This window comes from Ictidomys tridecemlineatus, chromosome 4 (assembly GCF_052094955.1).
Source record: "Ictidomys tridecemlineatus isolate mIctTri1 chromosome 4, mIctTri1.hap1, whole genome shotgun sequence".
Taxonomy (NCBI): Eukaryota; Metazoa; Chordata; class Mammalia; order Rodentia; family Sciuridae; genus Ictidomys; species Ictidomys tridecemlineatus.
The window spans coordinates 10939598-10961999 of NC_135480.1; the positions used below are offsets into that span (position 1 = coordinate 10939598).

At 59.3% G+C, this 22402-nt stretch overlaps 2 protein-coding genes across 3 annotated transcripts in view; one reads left to right on the forward strand and one right to left on the reverse strand.

Annotated features, from left to right (window-relative positions):
* The first annotated feature begins 1364 nt into the window (after positions 1–1364).
* Fads3 (fatty acid desaturase 3) lies at positions 1365–15980 on the forward strand. 2 transcript variants are annotated; one of them, XM_078045899.1, is made up of 13 exons: positions 1365–1797; positions 9835–9945; positions 10431–10628; positions 11651–11752; positions 11874–11996; positions 12282–12342; positions 12840–12916; positions 13366–13463; positions 13846–13942; positions 14074–14153; positions 14339–14464; positions 15622–15698; positions 15792–15980. In XM_078045899.1, exons 1-12 carry the CDS (start codon positions 1573–1575, stop codon positions 15671–15673), a joined length of 1350 nt encoding a protein of 449 aa, XP_077902025.1. In that variant the 5' UTR covers positions 1365–1572; the 3' UTR covers positions 15674–15698; positions 15792–15980. The 2 variants fall into 2 exon arrangements, with proteins under 2 accessions (XP_077902025.1, XP_005331565.1); XM_005331508.2 differs by having other exon boundaries at positions 15622–15980.
* A 4611-nt stretch (positions 15981–20591) lies between these two features.
* Fads2 (fatty acid desaturase 2) overlaps positions 20592–22402 on the reverse strand; it is a 29803-nt gene continuing 27992 nt past the window's right edge. Inside the window, exon 12 of the mRNA XM_005331513.5 lies at positions 20592–22195. Within this exon, the coding sequence (XP_005331570.1) occupies positions 22144–22195 (52 nt within the window). The 3' untranslated portion in view covers positions 20592–22143. The remainder of the gene's footprint in view (positions 22196–22402) is intronic.

Consider the following 22402-nt stretch of genomic DNA (forward strand, 5'->3'; position numbering starts at 1 on the left):
ATCCGGAAGGACTGTGAAGCTTCAATGCAGATGCCATGCCATTTTATATGAGGGATTTGAACACCTGCTGATTTGGGGATCCATGGGGATCCTTGAGCCAGTCCCCCACAGATACCGTGGAATAACTGAATTAGACACACTGATTTCCTACAAGTTGTTAGACCCAGAGGAAATCGCATATGAGAGAAATGCATCTGGGTTCTCAAAACATGTCTCCCCAACCAACATGCAGCATCACCTGGGACCTTGTTAGAAATGTACTTCTATGCTTTGCCACCAGACCTGCTGAGTCACACTCCAGATGGGACCCCACAATCTGTATACACCCACCCACTGCAGTCCTGGGAACTGAACCCAGGGTGCTCTACCACTGAGCTACATTCCCAGTCTTTTAACATTTATTATTATTATTATTTTTTTTTGAAACAGAGTCTGATAAGTTGCTCAGGCTGACATCCAATTTGGGATCATCCTGCCTCAGCCTCCCAAGTGACAGGGAACACAGGCAGGAGCCACCAAGCCAGATTCCACAGTGTGTATTTTAACCAGCCCGCCAGCTAGTTCTGATGGGCACTCAAGTTTGACAACCATTGTTCTGGATCAGTGCTTTCTCATGTTGGTGTGAACCTTTAACCTTTAGCACCAAGTATGTACCTCCAAGAAACAGAGCAATTTGGGGATCTACCTACATTCTCCAAAGAACTTCAGTTTAAGTAAAATAATGGGACGGTGTGGGGGGAAGAGTGGGATGTGGTGACATCCAAGCCATCCAGCCTAGCACTGGATGTTCTTTCGCCCCCTGAATGGCAGCACTCCAGGGTGCCCTCTGTTCGAACCTCTTCCACCCTGGCGGCCACTCCTGGGCACTCCCAGCCCTGCAGCCCGGAGAGAGGTCGCCGGGTCCCAGCAGCTGGTCACAGAAACAGTCTGGACGTTGGAGGCCCATTGTTTGAAGCCTATTTACTATCGCCCGAGGTAGTGGCCCCATCTCGGGGAGTTCGGGATTTAAGGTTCTGGGACGCGCGGCTGGAAGCCCGGAGAGCCACCACCCCCAGCCCAGCTAGGCACAGACCTGCGCTCCCTCTCCGGCCCCGAGGGCGCGTCCGGGCTCTGCGCAAGGACGCGGGTGACTGTTGAGTCCCCCTCCCCCTCCTCGGCCGGCCGAGCGGCGAGTCGCCGGAGCCGGGGGCGGGACGGTGCCCCGGGGGCAGGGCGGGCGCGGTGGCCGCGGCCCTCCGGGTGGGGGAGCCCGCCGCGACCCCGCCCTCCCCGGCCAGCCAATGGAGGCCGAGGCGCCGGGCCGGGATTGGAGCGGGCGCGGGGCGGCCGGCGCGGGGGCCGGGGCGGGGGGCGGGCGAGGCGAGCGCTGTCAGCGCGGTTATAAGGCAGGGAAAAGTTCCCTGCGCCGAGAGCCGGGCAGGCGCACGCTCGTACGGCGGCCGCGGCGGCAGGGCGGGGCCGGCAGGGGCGGCGGCGGCGGAGGAAGCCCCCCGGGAGCGCGACCTCGCTTCCCTCGGCGTCTCGCTCGGACCTCGGCGCGTCCCGGCTTCCCGAGGACTTTTGCGCGCAGACATGGGCGGCGTCGGGGAGCCCGGCGGGGAGCCGGGGCCGCGGGAGGGGCCCGCTCAGCCGGGGGCGCCGCTGCCCGTCTACCGCTGGGAGCAGATCCGCAAGCACGACCTGCCGGGCGACAAGTGGCTGGTCATCGAGCGCCGCGTCTACGACATCAGTCGCTGGGCACAGCGGCACCCAGGGGGCAGCCGCCTCATCGGCCACCACGGCGCGGAGGACGCCACGGTAAGGAAGCCCACCGTGGCGGGGAGGAGCCTGGCTCTCGCGGGGACCTGGGTCTGGCACGGTGCCGGGTTCCATCTGCGCGGCCCTCGCATCCTTCCTCCCCTCTTTGACCTCTGACCTCCACACCCGGGATCCAGAATTGGGATGGAACCCGGGGCCTGATGTAGGGTAAAGAGGTCACTTCCTTGCCTGGAGGACTCAATCGCCTGTCAGGCCGTGGAGCAGGTCTGCGTAGGGTGGGTGTGCCATGGCGGCAGAGACGGCCCTAGGTGAGGACCCTCCGTGTTGCACTGAGATTAGTGTCTCCGTTTTGGGTCTCCCAGGCCAGGACAGCCTTGCTGGGTGCTTGCCGGGTGCTTGCCGGCTGCTAGGGGCAAGGCTGGGTCCCTAGAAGCCGACAGGGATGTGCCATTAGAGGCTGGGGGCTGGGCAGAAGAGCTTGGGCAGGGCCTGGAGGTCTGTGGCTTTCCTCAGAGCTGCTGTGAAGCGCTTGGAGGGCCAGTGACTCACCTCTGCTGGGCTGGCAGCTGCACGTGGGAGGATTTTGCCAGCCAGGCAGGGTGGGCCTCATGGGGAAGCACAGTCACCCCAGGAATAGGGTGGCCCTTGGGGACCCTGCCTTCCCATTCCCAGCCCATGTCTAGACAAGGAGGGATGTGGCCCTGCCCGCAGGGCTGGCCGGCTGGAGCAGCCACCAGTGGCGTAGCCTGTCCCAGGTCTTACCAGCTCTTTTCCCCTATCCCCCACCTTGGACGATAGGGATTGAGGCCACAGTGCTCTGTCCTTGAGAGTCCAGAATTCTAGGTAGGCACACGGGGTATCAGGAAGCCTGGCGAGATCTGAGGGAATGAATCCCTAATGGCCCAACTTTAGGTGGCAGAGGAGGTTCAGCCTTGGCCAGGACTGTCAGCATTCCTGTCTTCCCTCTCCTGACCCAGGGAGCTGAGGGGTTAGAGTGAGGAGTCTCCTGAAATTCTAGGGGGACTGCATAGTCATGGGTTGAAACAGCCTGTGGGCCAATCAGTGTGTGGGCACGTGCAGGCCTCTGTGTGCGCCCACACACAGTTGTAAGTGTGGTTTTATGTGTGATTCTGCCAGGGAATGGAAGGCATGAGGTGTCACAACCCCACTGCCTGAGCTCTGGCCACCCTTCAAGGGTCTTGTTATGAATGCCTGTTCTGGCCTTTTCTACCTGTAGGCCAGGGTGGGGGCAGGTGAGGGAAGGACTACAGAGAACACTTGTTAATCACTTTTTCCTGCTTGGTGCCAGGCCTCCATCTGATGGTTTTGTCATTGATTCATAGCCAGTAAGTCCTGTTTAAAAAAAAAAAAAAAAATCTCTTGGCTCTCTGGGCCTGAGTCGGCCTTTGGAGGCTCTGAATGGCCTTGAACCAGGCATGCCACTCCCGAGCCTCCGTTTTTTCATCTGGGGAGTGGGTAGGACTGTGCCTCTTCAACTCTGGGGCCCTAAGGCTTCCATGACGTAGTTTCTATGTGCAATGCATGTCGCTGACTCCTCCGGGTGAGCATGCCCCACACACTGGAGAATGCAGTAGGATGGCTGTGACAGAGCTGGGCCTTTTCTCGGGGCCGTGTCTGGTTCCAACCCTGTCTATAATAGAAAGGGGGTGCTGGAGGCCATCATGCACCTCCCTCAAGGCTCCAGACACTGGTTGGAATTGCCGGAAATACCTGGTCTGCTCAGGCCAAAGGGGTTGAGAAGTGGCTGGGTGTGGGGGACGCCGGTCTTGGTCCAGGATGGACCCACATCTGGGGGCGGGAGCAGCCCTGTGCCCTGTATAATGGAGCCCAGATGCCCCATCGCAGACCCCGGAGCTCAGATGATGGGGGTGGGGCAGTGACCTCTCACCAGCCCATCAGCTGTTCTCATGTCCAGGCAACAGAAGCCTTCCTGCCAGGAAATTCCCAGAGTTCCAGTGCCATGAAGTCAGCCTGTGGCCATCCTGGGATACAAAGCCTTGTGCCCTGGGGAAAGAGCTCTGGGCCCAGGGCCAGGTTTATCATAGGCACCCTGGGACTAGCACAGCCAGCCAGAGAGGGCTGAGGCCCAGCCACTTCTGGTCAGGAGTATATAAGAGCCAGGTACCTACTACCTTCTATATGCCAGATTCTAAATTCAATGCTTGTCCATAATAATTCTTGCTTTTTTTTTTTTTTTTTTTTGTGGTGCTGGGGATTTAACCCAGGGCCTTGTGCATGCGAGGCGAGCACTCTACCAACTGAGCTATATCCCCAGCCCCCCATACTTTCTTTTAATCCTAAAATACTCCCATGAGACAGGCACTGTTACTATTATTCCCACCTTACAGATTAGAAAAGCAAGGCTCAGGGAGGCAAAGTGAAATTAAGTGGCAAGTTTGGCATTTGAACACACAGCTGTGCTCTTCGCCACATAGTGACTGCATGTTGTTTCCATCATTCATTCATTCTTTAGTGATTGGATCCTTATATCCATCCGTGAGCTATTATGAGCCTCAAGATGCAGCTATGAACAAAACCTCTGCAGGGAAGGATTTCTTGGCAGAGGGATCAACTAGAGAAAAGGCTCAGGGGTGGGATCATACTTCTTATATCTAAGGAATGCACCATGGTGGCAGTAGATAGCAGTGGTGGGGGTAGGAGTGCAAGAGGCAGCGATACCAGGGCTCCTCCTGACCCTTCATGCCCTTGGACGGACTTTGCTTTATTCTCTTTAGGAGGGGGAGCCATGAGAATCTGATTCTTTTTTTTTTTTAATTTTTTTTAATATTTATTTTTTAGTTCTCGGCGGACACAACATCTTTGTTTGTATGTGGTGCTGAGGATCGAACCCGGGCCGCACGCATGCCAGGCAAACGCTACCGCTTGAGCCACATCCCCAGCCCCGAGGGAATCTGATTCTTAATGGAGAGGGGAAAGGCGGAACCTTCTAGGAACTAAGAGCTAGGGGCTGAGAGAAGGGATGGTAGGGAGGCCACTCAGAAGAAGTGACCATTCAGCTGGACCTCAAAGTGCAGTGTGGCCAGAGAAGAGTTTAAGAGATGCTGTGGACACAGGGATACTAGTGGGAGCCCCCCGAGTTAGCTCTGAGTTGTCTCTCAACAGGGAACTATCTTGGGCTCACACAATGACTCTTCCCTTCTGGGTCCTGATTGTCCCATCAGTGTAGTGGGGATCAGAATACTTTCATCTTGGGCACTCTGTGATGATAGATGGCATGGGGCAGCTGTGTGATGGTTCACCATGGGCCAATAAGCCTTGTACACATACATGTGGTGAATTCCCTGCCCACAGCTCCATGGGAAAGATGAGGGGTTTCCCAGCACCCCATTGTGCCCTTTGGGCTAGAGCACTAACTGCTGCAGATTGAATAGACCTTCTGAGCCCCTTGGCCTGGGATCCTCCCTCTAAGTAGCCTGCTGGGCCTGAACTCAGCTGGAGGTGGGGGTGGCCAGTGCTACCACCAGAGGCTGTGTCATAGTAATTTCAGCCAACAATTACTGAACAAGCAGTGTTCTGAGCGTTTGGGGCTTGGTAACTAATTTAATTTTCTAAACAATTTTATAAGATGGGTCCTCTTGTTCCCCTATTTTGCAGATGAGAGAATGGAGGCCAAAAATAAGTAATGTAATGGGACCTTCTTGGGACCCTGAAAGGCCAGGGCCTTCCTCCTGGGGCTTGGGAGGTGGGGTTGTGTCTGGGTGGGAGCTGTAGAGGGCGAAGCCCAGGACTAGGCAGGTCGGAGGCCAAGGGAGAACAAGGTGGCTCCTGCCATCTGAAACCCAGTGTCCACTCTCTGGCCCCGCCCACCATACTGGCTTTTTTGAAAGTTCTGCTGCTGAAGGGCCACTCCCTGTGAAGTGTGGCCGCTGTGGTCTCGGGCGGGCATTTTTGGCCATGTCCTCATCCACCCAGCCTCCTTCCCTGGGGGAGGCAGTACTCCCTCCCCCCACTCAGGGCGGAGTCAGGATTCTCCCACGCTGTCAGGAATGCAGAGTGCAGAGGTGGGAAGCCGGTGACCTAGTGTGTCAGGCAGCCCTCCCGCTCCCTCGTGAGGATACCTAAGGCTCCAGCCGAGCTCCAGTGCGAGAGCCACAGCTCACTGGTGGAGAGAATACCAAGTACCCAAGGGCCCGATGGCTTGGGGGCCAGCACTGTGATCCGCACCTGTGGGATCAAGGGTGCTGGCTGGAGGAGGACCTATCGTGCCTGCCCACCCTTGACTGGGACGCCAGGGGTGCTGGGAGACAGGGGTACCCGCCCTCAGCTGAGCGCTGCTGCATAGACTGGAACTGCCACGTGCGGAGCAGTGTCCTTGTTTCTTCCTCTCGAGCCCCAGTTTCCCCACCTGTAAAAGTGAGTTTCTGGTGGCTTCCCGCTGGCCTCCTGGAGTGGGGCGCTGCAGGGAGGATGGGGAGGGCATTTCGGTGACCTGAGTTCCTGCTCCGTCCTCCACCCAGCAGAGCCAGAGAGACAGAAGTTTCCAGGGGGGTGTCCTTGGAGACCCCAACTCCACCCCCATCTCCAGCACAGGCCTCAGGAGGCAGGTCCAGAGCACCCAAACCCCAGCAGCTCTGTGCTTTCCCTGCTCTGCTGAACTTCCTGACTGATCTGGAATGTTCTCTGTGCTTTGGCCAGTGACCAAAACTCCCTCCCTCCCCTGCCATCTCTGGGTGAAAGGAGGCTGCTTACCCTTCTCCCTTGGCGGGAGGCGTGGCTGGGACTTGATGGCGTGCTCCTGCCCATGCTCAGGCCCGTGTCAGCAGGCTCTGAACTCTGAGTGGACTCAGGAAAAGGTCATCAGGACCAGGGGCTCAGCTGAGAGCCCGGCTGTGCAGCACTCGCTGCCCCCAGGTCCCTCTGAGTGCTTTACCTGTGCCAACTCTGTCTTCCCGGCAGCCCGTGAGATGGGCCTTAATGGTTCCTGAAGAAATGCGGGGACGGAGGTGCAGTCTTCTCTGGGCTCCTTGGCTCCTAAGTGGTACCTCAGGCTCCGTTTTGGACAGGCTGGCTCCAGGCTGTCCCCTTCAACACCCCTGCCAGCCGCTCCGTGGAGGGCATGGGCAGGGGCCCTGGGAGTCAGCCAAGCCCCTCTGAGGTTTCAGGGCCGGCAGGGCTGGGTTTTAGCCGTCTGCTGAGGGAGCATGAGCGTCACACTCTCATTTGAATCCCAGCTCTGCCACTACTAAGTGACCTGGACAGGCCTCCCTACCACTCTCCTCCCCAGTTAAATGGTACCTCCAGGTAGGGGTCCTAGGGTTTGGATACATTCTCCTAGAAGGATGTTCCTGGGTACCTGGCCGGGGTCGGGGGCTCCTGCAGTTCCTTGAGACCCATTGACGTGGCCCAAGAACTGCTCTCCCATGTACCACAGCCCAAACTTCCAGCAACTGTGTCCTTGGCCACTCAGGATAATGACTGGCCTCACCCTGCCCCACCCAGGAGGCTCACTGCCTCCCTTCTAGCCCAGGAATGGCTGCCCCATGGAGACTGCCGAGTGGCCACAAGCACAGCTTCACAGTCAGCCCTGGGTTCTGATCTAGTATCAGTCAAATGGAGCTGTGTGACCTTGAGTAAGAGGCTTAACCTCTCTGAGTCTTCATTTCTGCATGGCCCCTGGGTCCTTGAACAGAGGCCCAGAGAGGACTAGTAGGTCACATGACCTAGAAAAGGCCATTTGCCGGTTTATCAGGCTTTGGTCTGGTTGGGGGTCCTACCTTGCTGGTTCTCAAGAAGTGCAGGCACCACGATGCCTACCCAGCCCCGTAGCCCAGGCTACTCTCCAAGACCTGCCAGAGCCCTGACCACATTGCCCTGGAATTTTCTGACCTGCCCTGAGGGGGCTCACACCTCCCTTTTAAGGGACAGACTTGACTGGAAGACCCTTGGACAGGCCTGGACTGGTGCATCCCCTCGGTGCCTGTGCAGGCCTGGGTCAGACAGGACCGAGGAGCCGATGCGCGCCCAGCACTCAGCTTCTAGCTCCAGGTGGTGGCCACAGAACAGGTGGGAGGGGGAGGGAAGGGCTGGAAGGGAGGAAATCCTGGGACCAGAGGCTTGTGCGTGTGCGAGGCCTGCGTGTGCACGTCGTGTGTCGAGGCCTGGTGCTCACGTGGGCTGTGACTGGGCCTGCTTCCAGGAGTCCAGATCTGACTTGCAGGGGTGTTTGGGTGGGTGGGTCTGCATGTGTGTGCCCTGTGGAGGGCACAGCCTTGCAAAAGAACAGAGAGCACCCAGCTCCCCTTACAAGAGGTCCTAATGTAATCAGACTCTCAGGGACAGAGAAGAGGGTGGGCCTTGCCAGGGCTGGGGAGGAGGGAGTGGGGAGGCAGTGTTGCAGCTGGGAAAGGTGAAGTTCTGGAAATGGACGGTGGTAATCGTTACCCAGCACAGGTGAACATACTTAATGCCAGTGAGCAGTACATCGAAAAATGTAATAATGCTCAGCAGCCCGACCCTGAAGGGTCCTGAAGTCTGGCTACCTTGGTTCGCTCAGGAAATCAAGGCCAGTAAGTAGGTCAGTGGACTAGGTCAAGGTCACACTGTGGGCAGGGCAGCAAATCCCCAGGAACAGTCTTCCCTCCTTTCTCCCCTGCCCTCACCAACCCCAGCTCCCCAGGGAGCTAGGGCCCAGGCAGCAGAGGGCAGGAGATGGTGGACCGTCCATGCATGTCCTCTAAATGGTGGCTGGCAGGGGCCTGGGTGCTTCCTTTCCCCTGGACGGTGCAGGGCTGGCCTGGCAGTGATGTCCTATCACTTTCAGTTTCATTGACTGTTTTAATTGACACTTAATAATTGCACATATTCAGGGGTGCAGTGTGATATTTCAACACACCTACACAATGAGCAGTGATCAGATAAGGGTAATTAGCACTGTCACACTGTCCCCGGTGAGGTGGCCAAAGACACCACTTCTCACCTGCACACATTGGTAGGCTTATTAGCAAGAGGACAGCAGGAGGCCCCTGTTCTCCACCTGCCTCCCTCAAAGGTACTTATTTCCTTCAGCGTCTGGGGGCCCCTTCGGTCACCTCTCCCGGGCCCAAGGGGACACTCTGCCCAGGCAGTGTAGTCCAGCCTGCTGTCTGGCTGTGGCTCGCCCAATCAGAGGGAGGCTCTGAAAGCTAAATAAAAATCCATCGGAGAGCTGTGAACAATTAATGGGCCAAATACAATACCACGGACAAACAGGGTCTGTGCCAAGTGCAATACCAACCGCGACCAGGAAGGCTGAGCCAGCCGCCACCGTGCGAAGTTCACGTTTACCCGCCCATCAGCGCTGCCGCTTCCTGACGGCTTCTTTCCCCAGCTCCTTATCTTCGTCCCCCTCTGTCTTGTCCTTCAGCCCCTCTCTTTGTTTCCTTCTCCTCCATGGCACCCACCCCCACTCCAGCTACTACTCAGAATCACAGGAATGTTAGATTCTTCTTTTTTTTTTTTTAACTTAAAAAAAAAAAAGTTTGTACTTTCTGTTACTTTTAAATCAAATGTGTTTACCCAGTCAAGTATCCTTCCTCGTACACCCCAAGAACTCTGTGTCCTGCCACTGATGGTTTCCACTCAGGAGCCCAGGTGTCCTTAATTACAAGGCTCCCCACCCCCACACCCATAACCCCAGCTGCTCAGGAGCCTGAGGTTAGGAGGATCACAAGTTCAAGGCCAGCCTGGGCTGTCTTAGGACTGGGAGTGCAGCTCAGCGGTAGAATGTCCTCGGGTCCCATCCCCAGACTGGGACCAAAAATAAAAGGATGTAATTTAGAGAAAGCTTTTTGGAAGAGCCAAACCCTTTCATGAAAGGAATCAGCCCTCCACGGATGTCTCTCTGTAAACCGGATTTTCATCCTCTCAGCCATGTTTGGAGAATGTTGTGCGCCGGGCAGAGCAGATGGGGCACGGCAGGCCAGGGGTCTTGGGAAGCCCCAGGGAGGGCTCACAGGCACGCCTGGTCCCCTTGGTCCTCTTGGCTCTTGAAGAGCCTGCTGACTTTCTCTCCAGCTGTCTGTCTGTCTGTCCACCTGACTGTCTGCTCTCCTTCAGGACGCCTTCCGTGCCTTCCACCAGGATCTCAACTTTGTGCGCAAGTTCCTGCAGCCCCTGCTGATTGGAGAGCTGGCCCCAGAAGAGCCCAGCCAGGACGGACCTCAGAACGTGAGGGGGACGGTGCTGGGGGGCTTGGGGACACTGCTACATTATGCTGGGGGATGCAGGGTCAGAGCTGGGCTTGCCCCCGGGGCCTGGGCAGACAGTCACAGTTGTAGCCATGTCCTGCACGAGTCCGGGCTCCAGATAAGACTTGGCCAGGCGCCTGCTGTGCGTTCCCAGGGGAGGCCCTCCCTGCCCCAGGCCTGGCGGCCCCCGCTGCAGTCAGGATGGGGTGAGCTGAGTTCTGAGGGTTTCCTCTCCTGTTTCTGGCTCTCTGCTTCTCACCCACCCCACACTCTGTGCGGAGGGGGAAACTTGGCCCTCGGGCAGGCCCCTAGCTCACCCCCTGGCCGGGCGCTCCCGTGCCTCCATCCTTGCCCTCTGCCCTCACCTCTTGAGCCAGGCTCCAGGAGGAGAGGCTGGGACCTGGGAGCTGTGGGAGGCCTCTGGGGAGGCCTCACCTCAGCTCAGCGGCTACTCTGCCGTGGCAGGTCCAGCTGATTGAGGACTTCCGAGCCCTGCGCCAAGCGGCCGAGGACATGAAGCTGTTCGAGGCTGATCCCACCTTCTTCGCCCTCCTGCTGGGCCACATCCTGGCCATGGAGGTGCTGGCTTGGCTCATCGTCTACCTCCTGGGCCCTGGCTGGGTGCCCAGCACCCTTGCTGCCCTCATCCTGGCCGTCTCCCAGGTGATCCCCGGGCTGCCCAACAGAGAGGCCCAGCACCTGTGGGCGCAGGAACGTATTTGCTGTGTGTGAATGGATACACCAAAGAGTGAGCTGCCCGCGGCCCGTGGGGATTGCTTGCGGTCAAGCCGTGGTCTCCGTGAGCCGAGGAAGCTCTTTGCTTAATAAATCCTGTGTAAACAGGGCAGAGAGCCCAAGGTCACCACCCCAGGACAGACTTGTGCAGGGGAAGAAAAGGACGATCCCTCCTGCCCACCATAAAGGTCATGGCCCCTGTAATACAAGACGGGTAACGAGAGAAAAGCAAATTTATTTGCTCATCATTTTATGGGACAAGGGAGTCTTCAGAGGGAAGAACCAAAGACGGGGGCAAACTCCCCCTTTGTACCCTTGGGGTCCGTGCAGCAGGGCAGCCGTGTCGAACTGGACAGGAAGAGTGGAGCCAATGGAGACGGACGAGTAGGGAAACCCGGCCAGGCCTGTCCAGATCTCCAGGGCCTCTCTGAGCAGCATTCTTCCCTCCCAGGTGTAGACAGGGCCCTTTCTGGAAGTGGGGGTCTTAGGATCCACTGTTGGATAAGATGGGTCAGAGCAAGTTCTTTGTGGCCACCTCCGAGTCAGGGAGATTGAGAGTCCTATCGTGAGGCCTCGAGGCTGGGCTTCACGGGGGAGGGGCTCTGCTTTCTGTGCCCTGCCCTAGGACACGGCAGCTTCTGTGGCTTGCCTGAGGGGAGAAGGAGCCGGGGACAGGAAGGCAGGAGAGGGCTGGAGAGAAACTTTGCTTTTGAGGCTGGGCTCTGACCTTTGCAAGGCCCTCCACCGCTGCCAGCGCTCAGTTACCCTGGTTTGTGAAAACAGGAAGTGGCCCCCAGGGACGTCGAAGTGACGCAGCGTCTACAGTGGGCATAGCCCTGGGAGCTAGAAGAGCCCTGCAGCTAAGGGCTGGGGTCCCATGCAGCCGGTGCCCTCTTGTGTCCCTAGCGGGATTCCCTCCTGCTCTCCGCTGACCCTGCCCCTCTCCCCAGGCCCAGTGCTGGTGTCTGCAGCATGACCTGGGCCACGCCTCCATCTTCAGGAAGTCCCGGTGGAACCACGTGGCCCAGCAGTTTGTGATGGGACAGCTGAAGGTGAGGGCCCTGGTGGGATGGTGGCCAGTACCCAAGGAGGGCAGGGCGCCGGGCCTGCCCAGCTGTGTGGATGCCGTGGGGGCGTGGCCTGGCCCTGCCACTGAAGCCCCTTGTCCCCTAGGGCTTCTCCGCCCACTGGTGGAACTTCCGCCACTTCCAGCACCATGCCAAGCCCAACATCTTCCACAAGGATCCAGACGTCACCGTGGCACCAGTCTTCCTCCTGGGGGAGTCCTCTGTCGAGGTGGGTGGAGAGGGACATGGACACCCTGAGGCCAGGCCTGCAGCTGAAGGGACCTGGCAGCAACTGAGCTACCCACGGCGGCCCCTTCCAGTCCCAGCCCTCATCCCTACTCGAGCTCCACTCCCAGCCCCTGTCCCAGGTGCTTCCCTCCCTCCCTACCTCCTACCTAGCTGGGACCAGGAGCCCAGCTGCTAGAATCTAGAGTTGCCTTTGACCTTGGCCCCAGCCAGCCCCCTGACCTTGGCCTGGAGAGCTGCTCTCCCAAGCCGCCGCCTGTCTCCACAGTACGGCAAGAAGAAACGCAGATACCTTCCTTACAACCACCAGCACCTGTACTTCTTCCTGAGTGAGTGTGCATCAGTCCTTCTAGGGGTGGGGACGTGGCAGGGCCATGCCTGAGTCTGCACTGTCCCCTCTGCGGTCCCAAGGCGCTCACACCCTGCCTGCTCCAGGCCTGCAGCCTGGGCTCCCTCTCCCAGCACCAAGCCTTCTGCCTGGCTGCTCCCCCACCTCAGTCAAGCCCTGCACGGAACTTCCCAGGCCCCAGCCAGGATTCCCTTCTGCCCTAGAGCATTTGGGCAGTTGTTTTGGCAAACAGGGACAGGGTGAGGATTCCAGGGCAGGAGCATGTGGGGCTGTTTCCTGACGTGGGAGTCGGGAAACGATAGGGCAGGGGTGAGCCGAGGGAACAAGTGTGGACCAGGCCTTGTGGGTGACGACGCAGGGTCGACCCAGCTGGACGGGACCAGTGCCAGCATCCCAGGGGTGTGTGTGGAGGGACAGCCCCCTCTGCCCACTTCCTCATACCCCAGCCCTGCTCCTGCTCTCTGCCCCTTCTTGCAGTTGGCCCGCCGCTGCTCACCTTGGTGAACTTTGAAGTGGAGAATCTGGCGTACATGCTGGTGTGCCTGCAGTGGACAGTGAGTGGGGATGCTCAGGACCCGTGGACAGCCGGGGCAGGGCTTCAGCCCCAGTGCAGAGGGGTGCCCACGCATGGGGGTGCACGGGGGTGGGGAGCGAGTGTCTGCCTGTGTAGCCTGCAGAGAGAGCAAGCGTTCACAGAGGCACTGAGTGCATCTCTATAGGGGTGTCCACAGAGGTCTCTGGGCCGACGGTGCCAGGTGTCTGTCCCAGGCACATGATAGCATTCCCCTCTGTGGTCAGCCCTGTGAGCCGACAGCACAGGGACCTTGTTCTTTCACCCAGTTGAGAAAGTAGAGACCCAGGGAGGGGCAGTGGCCTATCCAGGGCTCCCAGGCAATTGAAGCCGAAGGTCAGATGGCCCCGGCCCTTCCCTCACCCCCTCCCGCTGGCCGGCCTCCAGACCTCATCCCTGGAGGCCGCTCAGCATTGCCTCCACCCCCTGCAGGACTTGCTCTGGGCTGCCAGCTTCTACTCCCGCTTCTTCTTGTCCTACGTCCCCTTCTACGGTGTCCCTGGGGCCCTGCTTCTCTTTGTTGCTGTCAGGTATGGCCAGACTCAGGATGGTGGGAGTGGGGAGGTCACACACAAGCAGCAGGCGGCCCTGACCACAGTCCTCCTGGGCAGCGTCCACCCCTCCAACACCCTAACCCACGGCAGCGCCACCGCCCTGGGCTGTCGGGGGAATCAAATAAACATGAGGGGAGGCCGCTGGGGTGGGCAGTTCCGGGGAAGCAGCCCGGCTCGCGGGTCACCCGCATGTCCACCCCCACGAGCTGGGAGTCTCCGCTCAGCCTTGCAGTGGTCACGGCTCCATTCAGCTGCTTTAAACCCCCGCAAGGGAGCAATTCCCCGACCCCACTGCGCCCAGGGGAAGCTGGGGCCCGGGCCTGGGGACAGGCACACTGCAGCCTGCACTCTCCCACAGGGTCCTGGAGAGCCACTGGTTCGTGTGGATCACGCAGATGAACCACATCCCCAAGGAGATCGGCCACGAGAAGCACCGGGACTGGGCCAGCTCTCAGGTGGGCAGTGGGGAGGGCTGGTGATGTGTCCCAGTGGGCAGGGAGGGACGGGGCCAGCCAGGTATGGGAGGCAGGCCCCGGGGGCAGGACCTGAGCCAGCGTCCCTTACCTGCGCCCCTCGCCCCTGGCAGCTGGCAGCCACCTGCAATGTGGAGCCCTCGCTCTTCATCGACTGGTTCAGCGGGCACCTCAACTTCCAGATCGAGCACCAGTGAGTGAGACCTCAGGTCTTGACAGGTAGCGGGTGAGCCCTGGGGCGGAGCCAGGAGCCCCTTCCCCACCTTTCATGGGGAGGCCGAGACCAGAGTCCTGGGCTTGCAGGGCCGGGGAGGTGAGGCGTGGCGGGGCTCCCTCTGCCAGCCCTGCTCAAACGCCGGCCATGTGCCCCCACCCCAGCCTCTTCCCCACCATGCCAAGGCACAACTACCGCAGGGTGGCCCCGCTGGTCAAGGCGCTGTGTGCCAAGCACGGCCTGCACTATGAGGTGAAGCCCTTCCTCACCGCCCTGCTGGACATCGTCGGGTAAGGCTCTGCCCAGCCCCTTCCTTCCTGGAGGTTCCGGGGGCCACACTGATCCCCATCCCAGCTCAGCTGCTGAGCACCAGGCCCCTCGTCCACACGGGCCCCCTAAGAACTGGCGACGAGGCCTCTCTGGGTCAGCCGTGCCTCCTCCCTTCTCGGCATTGACTCACACCGTGAGAATTCTTGGAGCATCTATAAATACCTCAATGAGCCAGACAGGCGGTCCCTGCCCTCCTGGAGCTGACATTCTAGCAACAGAGAGCAAGTGATTTAAAAGAAAAATGAGACAGCTGCAGAAAAAGTGAACGTGTTCTGGCAAAAAACAAAACAAACAAACAAAAAAACCCAGGAGCAGGTTAGATAGAAAGTAGGCAGGGGTTGCAGTTACAGGATGGCAGATGGGCAGGGTCAAGATGCCAGCTTGTGAGCAGAGACAGAGAGAAGCTGAGAGGGCTGGCCCTGGGGCATCTGGCAGAAGACTATTCCAGGCAAAGAGTCCCACCATGCAAAGGCCCTGAGGCAGGAGCATACTGCTGTGTAGGACCTGAGCCTCATCTTGGGACGAGGCTGTGGCTGGGAGCACACTGTGGGCCAGAGCCAAAGCAGAAAGACAGAGCAGAGGCCCCGGCAGCCTGGAGGTGGGAACACAGATCAGATCGCGGGTCTTCCTCCTCTGGGCCCTGGCACACGCTGTTCCCTTTGCTTGGATGCCCTCCGTTCTCTGCTGCTGTCCAGACTTGGGGTCTCCCCATGTTCTCCCAGCCTGGTCCTCTGAATCCGTGCCATTCAGCAGAGCACTGTGTAAGCCCTGGCACGGGGTTTCCTAGCGAGTTGTTGATATGTCTGACTCTTGTGCCTGACTTCAGGTGCCTGGTGGGCCATGTCCTAGGTGTGTTAGGTCACAAGGTCCAGCAGGAGAGGGCAACAAGAACTAGGAGAAGGAGGGACAGGCCCACTGGGGCTCCTACCCCGACCTGGCTTTGTCCACATCCCCCATCTGCATCCCGTCCAGCTCATGTGTGCCCAGGCTGCTCCCTGGCCCCGTTCACCTGCCTGCCTCAGGGGAGGGGACTCCCAGGGGACTGGGGATGCACCACGGGAGCCTGGGGGTGTTGGTGTCCTGTAATTGAGTCTCTGATGCCCGCCACACCTCCCAGGTCCCTGAAGAAGTCTGGCGACATCTGGCTGGATGCCTACCTCCACCAGTGAGGGCAGCCCCCGGAGGAGAGAAGGGGTAAGGGCCAGGGCCTCAGTAGCCATGAGCCAGACCGGCCGATGGACAACCTCACCCTCCGTGCCCAGCCCAGATGCCCTGTGTGTCCTGCAGGCCCTGCTGTCTTTCCCTCCACCCTCTTGCTGGCCTGTTCAGCCGCTCTGCAGCGTGGCTCTGGGCCCAACAGGACCAGGAGTCGAGGGAGGGACCTAAAGCCACGCTGGAGCACAGCATGTTTTCCTAAAGCAAGAAATGGGGGAAACTGTTATTTTTATATAAAAACCGACCCAGATATATTATGGAGCAGAGTGTGGAGTTTGCATGAGTTTGGGGGCTGGAATCTGCCCTGGATGCCCCATGGGTGTCTGGCCCTGGGTATCCAGGGAGGTGGGTGGCTGAGGAGTTCCCCTCCCTCTCTGGGTGCTCTGGGTTGGGGGTGGTGACAGCTGGCCTCAGATCCACATCACTCACCAGCAACCTGGCAAGTCCTTCTGGACTTCAGCTCATTTCACTCCTCTGCGGGACAGGACGGGGCTGGTCCAGCAGACGAAGGCCCAGGGCTGAGGGCCACGTCTGCAGGAGCCTTCAGGGCCTGGGAAGGGCAGCTGATGTGACCCTGGACCTGCACCAGCCTTGTTTTGCAGCTCTCCAGGAGATGGGGGCTCAGAGGGCTACGTGCTGTGGGCCACCTGCCCCACTCAGGACCACACCTGGCATCACATGGGGAGGGGCAGTGTGGCCTGTGGCCTCCTGGGGCCAGGTGCTGGCCTGCTGTTGCTTCAGTGAATGAGTCAGATCCTTAGGGCACAGCAGTCCCACCCCTGAGCATCAGGAGTCCAGGAACTGTCCTTGGGCAGGGCACTGCCCTTCACTGGCCCTCGCCTCCTGTCTGCACAGTGGGTATGGCTGGACGTCCTGGGTTGGGACAGTTCTGGGGAGGGCTTACCCAGGGCTTTGCGTGTGCTAAGCACACACACACTTAGCTCCGTCCCCAGCCGGGGAGACCTTTGGGTTTCCTCTTGGGGCATCCTGAAGGTGAGAAGAAAGGACAGGGGAAGTGCCACACCCCTCCGCTCTGAGCTGAGCTCTGGGGATACTTGGAGAAGTGCTGGCAGCCTTAAATAACAACAGAAAATCTGAGCTGCTGTGCTAGGGTTTCTCTGAGGGCCTTTCTAGTGTGGGAACAGAGGTCACCCCACCAGTGGCAGGGAATGTCCTCCACTCTTTATTAGGGTGCCTAGTAGTTTGTGCTGGGGTCCCCTTTGGGAGATGAAAGGACACAAGTACTGCACTTCTGGTTATATCCTTAGTGGGGGTCCTCTGTGGGCACGGAGCGGGGACATGCCCTCCCTATCCCCTCCATAAGGCAGCCCTGAGCATCTATTCCAGGGAGATTCTGGACTTTTATTCCAGGTCCTGAAGCCCCTAATGTTCGGGTGATTGTGATAGTCCCTGGCACCTGGGCACCTGCTCTGGGTAGGGAAGGTGCTGCCTGGTTCCATGGGTTCTTGTGGCCCTTGCCCAGGGTCTCGCCTTCTGGGAAGTTCTCCAGGACTCTCCCCCTGCCACCTCAGCCTGAGATCACGGTCTCTACACCCAGAACGTCGACTGAGTCTTTAACTGCTGAAAGCTGGGGGAAAACTCAGAGCTCCCCACGCCCTCCCTGCCCAAGCTGGTGCCAGCGGGAGCCCCCTGAGCAGGGCCAGGCAGAAGCAGAGGGGGATGCTCATGAGCAGCCAGTGCCACACAGCCCGCCCTGGTCCACTCCATGTGGCTTCCACCTGCTCTTACCTGGGGTGGGAATGGGTGGGAGGCCCAATTCTAGTGTGGGAACAGAGGTCACTGGGAGAGGTGGGAGTGGGTGGGGGGCCAATTCCGACCTCTGCCAGGACTCAAAAGCTATGTGACCTTGGGAAGTGATTCAGCCCCAGCCGTAGTCCCACTTGGGAAGTGATGGAAAGAAAAGGGATGCGGCAGGAAGGCTCCTGGTCAAGAGACCAGCAGCAGGGCCTGGAAGTTCTCTAGGAGTTTTATGCAGTCCCAGGCCCTGAGCTCGCTACTTGCTCTGTGACCTGAGACAAACCTTTGGCCTTATCTGAGCCTCATTTTCCTCCTGTGGGTAGGATTGGATGCCCCTTGAAAGGTACTTCCTGCCTCAAGTGCCAACTCTATGCCCAGACCTGTCCCACCTGCAGGGTTTCTGCACAGGCTGTCTCCTCTGTGGACAGTCCCCCTCACATCTCCACTTGTCCAAACCTGCTGACTCCTGGTGTCACGTGGACACTGTGAGCAGGGAGGGCTCTGGACAGTGTTCCCTTCACCCCATGCCTTGCAGGGTTTGGTCCAAAGATGGTCAGCAGAGTTCTATGGTGGCACATGCCTGGGAGCCCAAAGATTTGGGAGGCTGAGGCAGGAGATTCATCAACTCAAGGCCAGACTTAGTAGTTCAGCAAGGCCCTAAGCAACTTAGCAAGACCCTGTCTCAAAAAATAAAATAAAACTGGGGGTGTAGCTCAGCAGTAAAGTCCCCAGTACCCCCGAAAGAGTTAACACCCTGGGTAGGGGGTGGGGACATGGGACACAGTATGCTCCTGCCTGAGGGACCACTGAGCCTGCAGCGCCACCCAGGGGCCCCCGGAACACCTGCACCACTGTGGGGTGGGCTGTGCTCCATGCTGCCTCTGGCGGCCGGTGGCCTCTGGTGCTGCCTTGGGACGATTTGCATTCCGGTCTGTAAATCGGGAATCAGCCAATAATGTGCTTGAAGGACCTTTGGGGACACCCTCTGTCCTTGGTGACTACCCCCAGGTTCCTGTCTACTGCCTGAAATCCATCACTGACGGGTCATCTTTGCCCTTGTCCCCTTCCTTCCCCATGCTAGAGCCCCTGGGGACAGGCCACGCCCCACTCCAGCAGAGCTCCCCTTCCCTATCTATAGGACTCCTTTTATTCAGTCACAGGGTTTGTAAAAGGAAGGCAGGAAAGACCTTGGTGGGGCCTCCGAGACACGTCCCCAACAACATCTAAGTCTCCTGAGGGCCATTCAGAACCAGCCCTGGCCCTTGTCCTGTGGGAGTGACAGTGATGGAGAAAATCGTGAATCTATCCCATGCTCATTTCCTGGGATACCTCCCACGGCCAGTATCTGCCCCTTCGGAGCTCCAGCCCTCCTGGCACTAATTCTCTCAGATAATTGCCATCGGACCGCAGGACTTGGAAGAAAGACCTAATTGCTTTCAAAATCCGGAGAAAGGCATCGCTAATGGCAGAGGGCAGGGACGCGACCCCTTAGCATGCTGGGTGGCTGGCTGCGTGCTCCTGTGTGCCTGGAAACAGAAGGTGGTCAACCAGCACTGACATCCGGGGCCTGCGGTGAGCCTTGTCCTCTGGCCCGTCTTTACAGGTCATCACCAGGCGCCCTGCTGGGTTCCACAGCTGACCATTTCCAGCTCTGTCATTAGAACAGACCACCCCTAGAGGTTCTTCTCCCTGGGGATGGTGCAGCTGGGCCGGCGTCCTGATGCACCCAAACCACATGGCAGCCCAGCCCAGCCCAGCCCAGGTGGCTGCCACCTCTGCCCTGCCTCTTGCCAAAGGCTCCTCTCCCCTCCCAGTGGGCCCAGAGGGCCCCTGAATGTCCAGCAGGACTGCCTGCCTCCCGCTCACCAGCTTCAGGCACAGCCCAGGCTGTTTGGCCAGCCCTCTCTCTGGGCCTGGTGCCCAGCACGTGCCCACACCACCCACGAAGCTGATATGGTTATCTCAGCAGCCACCCTACAAGGGGTGAGCTCTTATCTCCTCCACCTGCACTAACTGCCCTCCACCACCTCCACCCACTCTGCCAGCCTCCTGGGAGCAGCTGGGAGAGGTCTGGGGTGGGGGCAGGATTCCCAGGTGCCCTCCGTGTTTCAGCTGCCATTGCTGTGTGGCTCAGGCCAGTGTTTCCCCCTCTCTGTCCTCAGCTTTCTGGACTATGAATGGAGGTGTCAGGGTTTTGGTCACTCAGGGTTTTAAATATGAGGGTGTCATACCTTTGGCAGGGGGCAGAGTCAGAAATCCACAATTCGGGGGGTGTTGTGCAAGAGCCATGGCTAAGTACTGGACAGGAGGGAGCCGTTAGGCATGAAGCACTGGTGGATATCCCCAGCTTCTGGACCCGACCATAGTACTTAAGGGCAAGGCAGGGGCTGGGGGTATCACAGAGAAGACTCAAGTACCTGTACCTCTGGACCAAGATTTACCTGGTGCCTAAGCTGTGGTGTCTGTCCACCTAGTTCCCCACCACTGTCCCTGGCCTCAGGTGACGAACCCTGGATTTCCAGTTGACAGGGACTGGGCTGCAGGTGGAACTCACGCATACATAAGAACAGGAGGCAGGTTCTCCAGGTCTCCGGCCTCCAAGGGACTTACCAGGAGGGCGAGGGCTCACAGGTGTTGAGATGTTGGCGTCCTTGGAGTCCCTTTACCCTGTCCCTTTTCTGCTCAAATGCAGAAATGTGGCCCTGAGGCCCAGCAAGGAGGAAGGACTCGCCCAGGGCTACTCAGTGACTCAAAGCACCCTAGACCCTGTGGGGGTGAAGGTCTCTGCTGGAGCCCTCCCCAGCCCCGCTGAAGAGTCGAGAGGCCATGTGGGGAGCCCCAGGCCACTCTGTCTCCTGGCTGTCCCCTGAACCAGCAGACAGCAGCGCGAAGCCAGTGATGGCAACTGTCAAGGGCCCCTGCCACAGTCCTCTGACTTCCCAGGCGCAGGGTCAAATAGACCCAGGACCTGACCCCTGTGACATGGGCTGGGATGACCCTGGCCTCCCCTGGGCTGTAGGGCCGCCCCCTGCCCCCAAGCCCCTAGAGCACACCCTGTGCGTTAGGCCGGGCAGCGCACCAGCTGCCTGTCCATCTCACTGAGCCACAAGGAAGTGAGAATAAAATTACTGCTTTTATTTCCCAAAAACGTAGGGGTGGGGAAGCGACGTGATAAAAATGAAGATCAGTTCCCTAGGATTCATTCTGCCTCCGGAGAGCACATAGGAGCTAGGTGGTGGGAGGGGTCGATGCTGCCGCGGTTCCCTTGGGGTCTCAGCCCCACTGAACTGTCATCAATCTAAATGTTGGTTAGTGGGTTAGACGGTAGAACCAGGCCGCTGGGCCGCAGCCTTCCCCCTCCCGCACACTCTCCCAAAGCCTTCACATGTCCTGGCCTCCGGCCGGCCTCCTCCTCTTCCCAAAACCCACTTGGCCCTCACTGGGGCCCCCACTCCCCTGGCACCTCAGGGTGGCCTCCTGAGACTCCCCTCCCTCCCTGCTTCCCTGCCCTCCTGCCAGCAGTGGTCTCCACACCCTGGGCCTGGGGGAGCCCACGCGGGGCGTCTCATAAAAGGCATATTGTCCCAAGACCCAGCCCATTGCCCTCCGCCAGAATGCATACCGTGGAACAAGTTAAAATGGCAAAGATTAAAAGCAGTAAGACAGGAGAGCGAGGCTCAGTGCTGTCCCCCTGACACCCATTCTGGGGAGGGCCTAGTGCCCTCCTGCAAGGCCCAAGTCCTCCTCTCGGCCAAGTAGCCAAGGACTGACCGGAGCCTTTGGGGGCAGAATCTGACGGCTGGATCTCGGACACTCAACTAGGACAAATATGTGAAAGAGGTGGACCCGGGGCTGAGCCTCCAGGCTGGCCAGCCCCCCCCCCCAACCTGGCCACCGCCTCTGCCGAGCCCACACAAGGGACGCCCCTCTACTCCCAAGGTCGTGGGCTCTGGAGTTAGGAAGACGGAGGAACAGAAGCTGCACAAGCCTGGGGCCCAGAGCTCCAGTGGTAAGCAGTGGACGTCCCCTGGGCCTCGAGGTCTGAGCTGGCCCTGCTGCAGGCCTGGAGCCCTGGACAGCTGGAGGGAGGCCCCAGGTACAGACCCCAGCCGTGGGAAGGAGACCCAGAGCACAAAGCACACCTCCCTCCAAACAGGAGCGCGGAGCCAGGCCGGGACCCTGCCCACAGACCCCAAGAGTATCGGAGGGACTCGGGTTTGTCAGGCCTGGTGGCCAGGTAGAAGCGGAGGAGTCCCAGGCCACACCCCATGGACCTCTGGTCTCCTCAGATCTTTGGGGGCAAAGGCTGGAGGCAGGGACAGAGCCACTTCCCATGGCCACCTGTCTCTCTGCTCCTGGGGAGAAGGAGCCAGGAGGTAGTGGGTGAGGGTTAGGGCTGGGAGGGGGCAGGCCGCAGAGGGGTTGGTGGGGTGAAGGGAAAGAAGAGAAAGAAAACCAAACATGGGGTCCATAGGCCAGTGTGTACCCCAGCCTCATGGAAAACCCTCAGAACAAAAGCCCGCCCCTCCCTCTGGCCATCGCCCCCACCTGCGCCCCTTCCCCATGGGGCCCTCGGTGTGTGTGGGGAAATCTGACGCTGAATCTCGGGGCGCTCAACTAGGACCAACATCGGAGAGAGGTGGGCGCGGGGCTGAGGGCGGCCACTTCACTTGTGGAGGTAGGCGTCCAGCCACAGCTCCCCAGACTTCTTCAGGGAGCTGCAAACAGAGAGGGAGGGACTGGGGCTCAGGAGGGCGGGCGGGTGCTCCGTGGGAGCTGCGGGCTAAGGCTCCCCAGGGAGGTCCAGCAGAAGGTCAAAGGGTCAGTCCTCCCCAGCCCAGAGCAGGAAGCCAGGAAATTCCTGAGGGTAGGGGACAGGAAGGCCAGGCCCTCTTGTGGTCTCCACCATGAGTACTCCCAGCTAT